Here is a 10,510-nt window from a genome sequence, read left to right on the forward strand (position 1 = left end):
AATAAACTGTTTCATTTTTGGCTCGTAACCCTTCTCATTTTACTTTTATTTAATTTATTATTTGAGCCATTCTACATTGTTTTTTTTTTTAAATAAAACTATATATTTGTCAGTATTACATATAATAAAAAAAAAACGTAAAAGTACATTTTTAAATCGATTTTAAAAAAGTAACGGAAAAGTAACGGAAAGTTATTTTTCAAGTAACGGTAAACTGTAACGAGTTACTTTTAAAAAGCGATAACTGTAACTGTAACTAGTTACTTTTAAAAAGTAAACGGAACCAATGAGAATTACTACAAAATTCAAACTAATTCAAATAAGAGAAATACAATAAATCACGAAACAACTTTTTATCTATTCTTTTATAAATAGCATTAATTTCCTATAATATAAAAACATATAAAAAAAAAGACAATATGTTAAAATAAAAACAAGTTTATAAAATCGGTATTGCAGACAAATTATTTGATCACAGAATACATTGCCATTGTTTTACTGTTATGTACTGTATTTTTTAAACGATCTTTTTAATATGCGATTCTTAAACGATATCCTATAAAACGCTTCTTTATTTTTGTAAATAGTTGATGACAGCTTTTTATTGTTTCACATATAATGGTTTGCATTTTTTCAAAAAAGAAATGATTAAAGTTGCATTTACTATTTTTTAAATATGGAAGATATTTGCGAATAATTATTTCCATTTTTAAAATACATTCAAAAACTTGTTCGTTAATAAAGAATAAAGTTTTTTTTTTAAAAAACATTTTAAATGCACCAATCTTGAATATATTATACCTGTATAATTTTTACATCCAACAGAATCTAAACATGAATTGCATATTACAGCATTACCTTTAACAATACTATGAATAATATAACCAACAATATTGTATAAAATGTTTAATTGAATATTAGAAAGATGGATATCTGTTTTAGGTTCTGGAATATCTGGAAATGATTCGTAATTAATTTTCTTGGATTTACTAAAAAAATTACAAATAAATTCTCTGTCGTCTTGATTATAATTAGAATTTTTACTTGGTCTAATATAATGAGATATACGAAGTTCTTTTAAGTCCTGCTTAAATTGTAATCAGTAATGCATTTGGTATTTGATGTTTTGCTCTAATTCCCGAAAATAAATTTTCGACACAATCTTGGGTGAAGCGACTTGTTAAAACATATTTATAATCTCTTTTGACTATCAAATATTCTGTTAATTCGATAATAGATTGTGTGATAATCATTTTATACATTAATCTTTCCAACCGTGTTTACGTCTAGGACGTGTATGATACACAAGTCATGTGATAGACGCCATTTAATTCTTCACTAGGTCTCAGTGGCCAGACTCTGATATAGGGACTCTAGGATACACGGTCCTCTCTTTCTATCTTATGGAAAAGGGGGGGTAACTAGCAGTCCAGAGGTATATAGTCAAAGGTATGAACGGCGAAAGAAAACCTCTCCCTGCACTAGAAAATTGTCCATAGTGGTTAGTGAGCACCACCATGGGTGGTCGTAACACGCCGCATGTTTGCACTTGGCGATAGTCCGGGAGGATACGTATTTATTTAGGAGTCTTTAAAAATTGATAAGTAAACCTCGGTAACTGATTTACTACATTTACAAAGTTCGATTACGCCGAAGCTAATGCTGGTATCACACTAGCGACTGGAGATTGCGTCTGCGTTTGTGATTAGACACGTTTTTCAATCACTAGTGACGATCAGCGATTACATTTCATCAGATATTTTCTGCAACGCATGTGGAGAAAAACTATAAAAAAGGAATTTATATTATTTTTATATTTGCAAACATCATTAATTACAGTTTCAAAAATATAGAATTTCAAGTTTTCCCAAGAGATTATTTTCTATTTTCGCGTTTCGATACATGAATTGGATTACAAAACCGTTTTATAATCGGTATTCATAATCGGTTCTTATTTTAAGATCGTCTTAAGTAATGTCTTAAGATGCTAATGCAGCTGTCTAATTGGTTCATGACACCTCAAAATTAAACTTAAGACGGTCTTGAATATAAGAACTGACTATGAATACCGGCCTACGAAAAACAGACGCATGTCTAACCAGAAATCGCGAATCGCAATCGCCAACATCTCTTTTCTGATTGGCCAAAAGACTATCGCAGGCGCAAACGCGAATGCAGACGCAATCTTCAATCGCTACTGTGATACCGGCATAACATCGATGTTATGAAATTTTATGGCCAATCAGTTGTTCCTTTGAAGAATAGAATGACTGTGATTGACCAATTTCATTCAATGTTATAATTTTGGCGTAAATTGAGCCTCGTAAACGTAGTCCATATTGCAAAAATTGCAATATGATGGTTAGGAGAAAGAGTTTGAATCCACATTCAAAGGAAGATATTTTTTTTCTCGTCTTAAAATTTTTTTTTGAAATGCAAGGTAATAAGGAACTTTTCGATTCCAGGTCAGTCCGCTTTATCTGCCCATGAACAATTGTTACATTCAATCAAATATCCTGTATATAGAGGGTTTGTTTTTTGTTCCTGCACTGTCTGAACTAGTACACACGGTGCAATAAGTTGAAGTGAAACAAATATACGTTTGTTTCATTTTAACTTATTGCACCGTGTGCACTATTTCAGACAGTGCAGGAACAAAAAACAGACCCAGAGTGTTTGAGAAGTAATGAAAAGTTTTGTCACATGGGGGTAGAATGGAGAAGAAAAGTCCTCTACCATTTTATACATTTTTCGCAATAATTACTAAGATATTAATTTATAAACAATATTCAAATCTAAAGACCGTCAATGTAAGAACATAACTAATACGAATAAGAAGCCTATAACAGTCTAGCTTGGATCTTAGTTACTTATATATAATTTCGCGTAAATTTATATACTAATATATGTAGTCTTTCTAAACTGCGCGCCGAACAATTATCGGTCTTGAAACGCCACTCTAATAAACTACCGTAGTACTATCACGAATTAAATTGATTAACAATTTAATAATTATTATTGATGCTCTTTTTTGGCATCTTATATCGAAGTTAAACTATATTAAAGCCTGAAAAAACTAAATCTAAAAATAATTCTTATTACAAAAAATATTACCTCGGCCGGGAGTCGAACCAGGATCGCTTGTTTTACGCGCAAGTGTCCTAGGATACTTGACAGATTTTAATATAATTTAACTTCGATATAAGATGCCAAAAAAGAGCATCAATTAATTATTAAGTTGTTAATCAATTTAATTCGTGATAGTACTACGGTAGTTTATTAGAGTAGCGTTTCAAGACCGACAATTGTTCGGCGCGCAGTTTAGAAAGACTACATATATTAGTATATATTAGGTATATAAGTTGAAACTCGCCCTTTTTTTTGCCAAAATTAAGCCTTTATTTAAAAAATAAGTAAAAAGAATTTATCAATCAAAGTATTGGCCATCGTTAGATATGACTGTTTTCCATCTTTCTGGTAATAAGCGGATCCCACGGCGAAAGAACGACTCATCTTTAGAGGCTATCCAGTTAGAGACTCATTTTTCGACGCTTTCGTAAGAGTTGAAGTGTTTCTCTGCAAGTGCGTGTGCCATTGATCAAAACAAGTGGTAGTCGGAAGGGGCACAGTCTGGTGAATAAGCCGCATAGGGTAGCACTTCCCAGCGAAGTGCTTCTAACGTTTCCTTAACGAGTTTCGTGACGTGAAGTCGAGCGTTGTCGTGAAGCAAGATCACTTTATGCTGTCTTGTCTCATATTCTGGTCGTTTTTCGCGCAATGCTCGGCTCAAACGGATTATTTGTTGTTGGTAGAGATCCCCTGTGACTGTTTGACCAGATTTCAACAGCTCATGGTACACTACACCCTTCTGGTCCCATCAAGTACAGAGCATAGCCTTCTTCCCATGAATATTCCGGTTTGGCGTCGATGTCGATGATTGACCTGGATCGCAAATGGTTTTTCGGCGTTTGGGGTTATCGAAATAGATCCACTTTTCATCGCCAGTCACAATTTGATGCAAAAACCCCTTTGTTTTTTGCCTGGCAAGCAGCATTTCGGAGATGGTTTTTCGCCTTTCGATGTCTCTTCTCTTTCAATTCATATGGTACCCATCTGCCTTCCTTTTATATCTTTCCCATGGCTTTTAAACGCTTGGAAATAGCTGTTTGAATAACATTCAACGTTTCTGCAAGTTGATTTTGTGTTTGACATGGATCTTCATCCACCATTGCTTGCAGTTTTGAATCGATGATGTGCTTTATCATTCGTATCAAAATCACCAAGTTTGAATCGTCGAAACCATTCCTTGTAAGTTGTTTCCGATAGAGCAAGTTCCTTATAAGCTTCAACAAGCATTCGATGAAATTCAGCAGCAGTTTTCTTCAAATTGAAACAGAAAAGCAAAGCTTCGCGCAAATAATGCTTTTTTGGTTGAAATTCAGACATCTTCTTCGCAGTGAACAACTTTGTTGTTGTCACAAACACAAACTTTTATGTACTGAATATTATTGACAAAGATCCAAACTATAAATGATGCCTTTGTTCAACCATTACAGTTAACGATTATTAAAGCTACAGCTATTTATCGCTAGAGGGCGGGTTTCAACTTACCTAAATTTACGCAAAATTATATATAAGTAACTAAGATCCAAGCTAGACTGTTATAGGCTACTAATTGTAAGTCGTATTAGTTAATTTGTAAAAATTAGCGGCAATGGTTGTCACTAGACAATGTCCATTGCCGCTTGTTATAAACAACGCATGCCTAGAGACGGCAAACGCGGGCGGTGCGCCTCGCTGGACAGTCATATCCAGTCGCGTGCTTATATTTGGCAGTGGGCCGGGCGAATTTGGATATTTTTATAAACTAATATCTCGTTAACTATTGCGAAAATTGTAAAATGGTAAGGACTTTTCTCAGTTTAGTCCAGTCTACCTCTATGCGACAAAATTTTTCATTACTTCTCAAACACCCTATATATATATATATATATACACATTTTTTTTGTAATATGCATATATGAAAAATCGAGTAGCGATAATTAGATTTTGTAATAAAGTAAAATACTTACTAATTTCGGGTGCACGATAAAATCTTGAAACTAAATATGGTGTTATTTCATTTTCATGGGCGTGCGATGCGGAGCCAAAATCACAGAGTTTCAACACTAGTTTGCTTTCACTGACTAGAATATTATCCGGTTTGATGTCAGCATGCAGAATATTTGCACGTTTTAATAATTTTAGTGCTAAAAAAAGTTGCTGCGTATATGATCTTACCGCTTTAACGTGTAAACCAACGTCTTTGCCATATTTCTTTAAAACCTGCTCAACAAACATGATTATCACAATTTAAAATCGCGTTTTAGATATTGTAGATTTTATACAAATAAAAAAAAAACACATGTACGTACCTCTCTTAAATTCATGGCTAAAGGTTCGAAAACCATACACAAATGATTTTTGTGAAAGAAATGCCTAAATAGACGCAAGCAATGAAATCTATCTTCCGGATCAGCGTCATTCAGTTTTCTAAGAATTTCTAACTCTTTTAAACCAGTTCTGTGCCTGTACGAGTATAACAACTTGTAAACAATTGTATACTGCGCTCGACCAAAAATCGGAAATATTATACTTACATTATTTCATTGTTTCTTATAATTTTCACAGCTACGTCCAAATTTCCTCTAGCGCTGTCTCTTGCTCGTACTACATTACTAAATACTCCTTGACCTGTATATCCATAGACTGCGTATCGTGCATCAAGTGTCTCTCCAACACGCACTCTGAGAAATAGATTATATTGTTATTATTATCAATTTTCAAGCTAATCATATTGGCTTTTAAATTGAAACAATGACATAGGATAAATAATACGTAACTAACCGATAATATCCTTCGGCATCGTCCCAATTATCTGTCAAACTAGGATTGTCTGGTCCTCCTTGACGTTTTCCTTCAAGCGTAGGGCTCTAGACAATAAGAAATTAAGTAATTAGATCGAAAAACAAAGTAAACATACTAATAAAGAGAAAAGTCAAATAAAATAAAATGTACATTAAAATCCTCAATGTTATCTGCTTCTGCGAACATGTCCCATTCGTTTGATTTTTTTGAAATTTGCTTTTCTTCTTGTTTAAACCTTTCAGACATTTTAATATTCCCAGTTTTGTCAGATTCGTTAAGTGGTGTATCCTCAAATCTGGACTTTCTTTTTTTGGCTGGAGGCGGAGACTCTAGTTTTTCTGTGGGCAGTGGTGGGGTATGGCTCTCCAAAACGGATTCATTATTGAATGGTATGTCTACAGATTTTTGCGATATATTAGATTGGCTTTCTGGAGAACCAGCGACATTAATGTCAGCAGACATATTTGAATCTTCATTTGGTCCACTTAATCTCTGCAGAGAAAAAATATATCTCATGATCAATAATCAAATTAAACACGTATTTAATGCACATATAATTGACGAAAATATGTATTACTTACTTTGAGCAATTCTTCTCTTTGTTTTCGTCGACGTTCTATAATAGCTTCTTCATCCTCTTCTTCCTCGATGTCGATATCTTTGATATCCTCTTCACTCGAACTATCTGAATGTTCTACTTTGAGACCTTCCGATAAAGAATCCTTATACTTATCGTTGCGTTCTCGCTTGCTATTTCTCTCTCTATCTTTCTCACGATCCCTAACATGATCCCTGACTTGTTTATCTCGATCTCTACGATTTCGAGAAGGAGATCTGGATCTTTTATACCGATTGTTTCGTTCTCTTTCTGATCTGTTTCGAATAGGACTACGTGATCTTCTTGCAGTACTCCGCGATCGATCTTCGATTCGATGATCGTGGAATCGAATGTCTCGTCGATCACGACCATCATGTCGATCTCTATTTCCATAGCGATCTTTACTGTTGCTATCCCTTTTGTCGCGACTAGCATGACGACGAGGCTCTCTGCTACATAATCTTTCACGACTGCGTCGATTGTGACTAATGTGACGATCTCGGCTATTTTGACGTTCGCGACTTGCCAATCTGTCGCGATTTTTGTTATCTGAACTTTTTGTCTCGTTATTAGTTTTTGAACTATGATGGGAAGATTGCTCTCGTTTTCGATTTTCTTCTCTATGTACATAAATTGTTAATACATAATACTAATTATTAGGTGTACAAATAAGTTTTAAAGCGTTTTTTGTGTAACGTATAATTTAAACTTAGAATTCAAATATTTTCGCGCTTTTTGATGTGAAAAAAAAAACAATTGACTTCATACAATTGGAAACTTAATCTCAAGATTAAATGGTTTTAAAATGGTGAGCCATAAGCAATTTATTCGACACTGCGTTCGATACGAATTTTATCAAGGAAAAAGCGCTGCTAAAGCATATGAATCAATTTGTTCTGCTCTTGGAGACAATGTTGTATCCAAAAGAACGAGTTTTAATTTAGGCGATTTAAAGAGGATGATTTTGATGTTAGCGATAGAGAACGTAGTGGTGCTCCTCATAAGGTTACAGACAATCAATTGTAAGCATTACTCAATCAAAACTCATGTTAAACACAAAAAGAAGTTGCAGTCAACAATTGATCCGTTTAAATCAAGAAATAAAATGAACACGTCCATTTACAGGCAAAGGAAAACATCCCGTGAAATTGTTTCATGACAACGCTAGGTCTCATGTTGATAAATCTGTAAAGGAAACATTGCTAGCGCCTGGTTGAGAAATTCTATCGCACCCGGCGTATAGCCCAGACATAGCTCCTTCAGACTATTATTTATTCCGGTCAATGCAAAACGCCTTGTCCGGTGTACACTTTCGAGTATTTGAAGAAGTGCGGAAATGGGTGGATAATTTTATCGCATCGAAAGACGAAACCTTCTTCGCTTATAAAATTCGCAAGCTGCCCAAAAGATGGCTAAAGATCATAGATAATGACGGGGATTATTTTGATAATTAAGTGTTTTCGTTTCTAAATAAATAAATATTAAATTTCATTAAAAACGCTTTAAAACTTATTTGTACACCTAATATATATATATATATTTTTTAAATAAATTACATTAAATAACGATCAAAATAAGTAATAATCATAATCATAATAATAATTTTCATCACTTACCGTCTGTCTGATTCTTTTTTCCGTGTCTCATCCCTTCTTAATGGATCTTTACGTCTCTGCTGATCATCATCGATTTTTTTGTTCGATTCGTCTCTTCTTGTTTCTTCTTTCTGCTTTTCACTAGTTCTTCGCAAAGATCTGTCGTCTCTTCGAATTTCTTCTCTTTTTCCTTCTTCTCTAAGGCGGATTTTCTCATCTCTTTTCCTGTCAAAATCTCTTTTCCTATCTTTGTGTTCGCGAATTTTTCTGTCTCTAGTCATATTAACTACAACACGTCTTTCAGTTTTCATCACTTTCTTGTGTTCTCTACTACCTGATTTACTTCTACCTTCTTTCTTCGGTGGTATATCATTAGTATCGCTATCATCTTCCACAAGTATTATATCGGGTGTTTCTATCGTTGTTTTCGTTTCTTCTTCTTCTTCCTCTTCTTGTAACTCTTTATCTTCACCTTTTTCAGATTCATCCGAGAGATATTGTACTAAACATGCTTGCAATCGTTCCTACGTACAATGCAATTATAGTAAGTACAAAATAACATTTATAGAAAATATTTAATTATCATTGAATTATGCATTATATGTATATGCTGCAATGTATCATATGTTAAAATTACACATGCATGTACATACATACATGTGCACACAGGCACGCACGTAAACATAGCAAAGGTCGAAACATTTGGAAAGTTGATTTATTTTTTTCTAATACCATAATTTGCACATGACATCTAGCATGGCTCAAAACAGTCCTCTAATATTTTTTAATAGATTTATATAATTAAAAACTATTCTACAGTGTATATACATAATGCGTATATACATTATACAATAGTTTTTAATTATATAAATTTATTAAAAAATATTAAAACTGTTATAAATACATATATATATATACATATATGTATATATATAACCTACAATTGTTCTAATTGAAACTTTAATTACTTACCTTTTGTTTCATTAATTCTTCGAGATCAATATCATCCTCTATGATTGTACAATCCACTTCATCAGAGTCAAGATCAATCAATTTTTCATCTTCACTTTCGTCTGTAGAAACAACTTCTAATATGGAAGTTTTTGTTTTGCCATTCATATCAATTTCTTTATGCACTACATTGGAATTTACTTTCTCTTCCATAGTACCATTTTCCATATTTCTATCTCTTTTCTGTCTTTTATGTTTTTTGTGTTTTCGTCTACAAATAAAATTTAATTTTAATTTTAATCAATGCATCACTTAGTTATATTGGGTATGAATCATTATGTTCTTGTTGTTTACCAATGTTAAACAAAAATGAAATAATTCATTGTGTTATATTGTGTTTAAATGGAAAATACTGTTACCTTTCTTGCTTGTCCAGTCGTTCATCGTCTCTTTCAATTAATTTTTCCTTCTTATGCTTATGATGCTTATGTTTTCTTTTTTTTTTCTTTCTTTGATCAATTACTCCATCTGCATCAGAATCTAATCCTAAAGATTCCCGTTTACACTCAAGACCTTCCAAATCTGATGTGCTGAAATTATATGTCAAAGTTAATATTTTCGTAACAGAAAGAGAATGTTCATTTGTTTCCATTCTTTCATCAAATCGAAAACAAATCTCTTTGCTAACGTAATATTAAACGTATTAAACCATTCAGTTTTTGTACAATTTACTTACCCCATAATGAAATTTAGTAAATAATTAATAAATGAAACATAAAATCACTACACACAGTAATTCCAATGATCCAAATAATTACAATAATCGCAATCAATAATGATCCGCAACAAACGCACAGATACACGAAATTCTCAGCGTGACGCCATTTTGCAGGTTCTATCTACCATCTACCCCAGTACCCCCCATACATATGGTGCAAGTAAAGCGGGGAGCACAGACTTTTGCATAACGCATAAAGGTGCTTTTTCATGCGCAGCACGCTGCAGCAGCAATTCGTTACTATTGGTTAAAGGTACTTTTTCATGCGCAGCACGTTGCAGCAGCAATTCGTTACTATTGGTTAAGAATTTTATGTAAGCTAGATGACGTACTTCCGGCGCAAATACATTTTGCCGCAGTTCGTTGAAGTTGACCGAACGAACAGCAAGCAGCAAGCGGCAAAATCGAGAAAGCATACAATATGTCCGTCGTTTCATTATAAAAATATTATTTATTGCAATAAATATTAGGAAAATAAACGAAAAATAGCTTCGGATAAGGTACGGATACATGTTTGTAAATTAGATCATTTTATACTTTACCACAAATTTGAAAAAGTAAAGTGTAAAGTATAAAATGATCTAATTTACAAACATTCGTACCTTATCCGAAGCCATTCTTCGTTAATTTTCCTAATATTTATTGCAATAAATAATATTGCCTCGATTTTGCCGCTTGCTG

General features: G+C 33.3%; 1 protein-coding gene across 3 annotated transcripts in view; it reads right to left on the bottom strand.

Annotated features, from left to right (window-relative positions):
* Positions 1-9,963, bottom strand: part of Prp4k (Pre-mRNA processing factor 4 kinase) — a 25,427-nt gene extending 15,464 nt beyond the window's left edge. For all 3 annotated transcript variants that reach the window (XM_018544557.1, XM_018544556.1, XM_018544555.1), the window contains exons 1-10: positions 9,788-9,963; positions 9,471-9,641; positions 9,073-9,322; positions 8,122-8,624; positions 6,489-7,125; positions 6,058-6,399; positions 5,887-5,972; positions 5,640-5,786; positions 5,415-5,568; positions 5,073-5,325 (exon numbers count right to left, since the gene is read on the bottom strand). In XM_018544557.1, coding sequence (XP_018400059.1) covers positions 5,073-5,325; positions 5,415-5,568; positions 5,640-5,786; positions 5,887-5,972; positions 6,058-6,399; positions 6,489-7,125; positions 8,122-8,624; positions 9,073-9,322; positions 9,471-9,641; positions 9,788-9,792 — 2,548 coding nt within the window. In that variant the 5' untranslated portion in view covers positions 9,793-9,963. The remainder of the gene's footprint in view (positions 1-5,072; positions 5,326-5,414; positions 5,569-5,639; positions 5,787-5,886; positions 5,973-6,057; positions 6,400-6,488; positions 7,126-8,121; positions 8,625-9,072; positions 9,323-9,470; positions 9,642-9,787) is intronic.
* Between the last annotated feature and the right edge of the window lie 547 nt (positions 9,964-10,510).

Source organism: Cyphomyrmex costatus, unplaced genomic scaffold, assembly GCF_001594065.2.
Source record: "Cyphomyrmex costatus isolate MS0001 unplaced genomic scaffold, Ccosl1.0 scaffold45, whole genome shotgun sequence".
Lineage (NCBI taxonomy): Eukaryota > Metazoa > Arthropoda > Insecta > Hymenoptera > Formicidae > Cyphomyrmex > Cyphomyrmex costatus.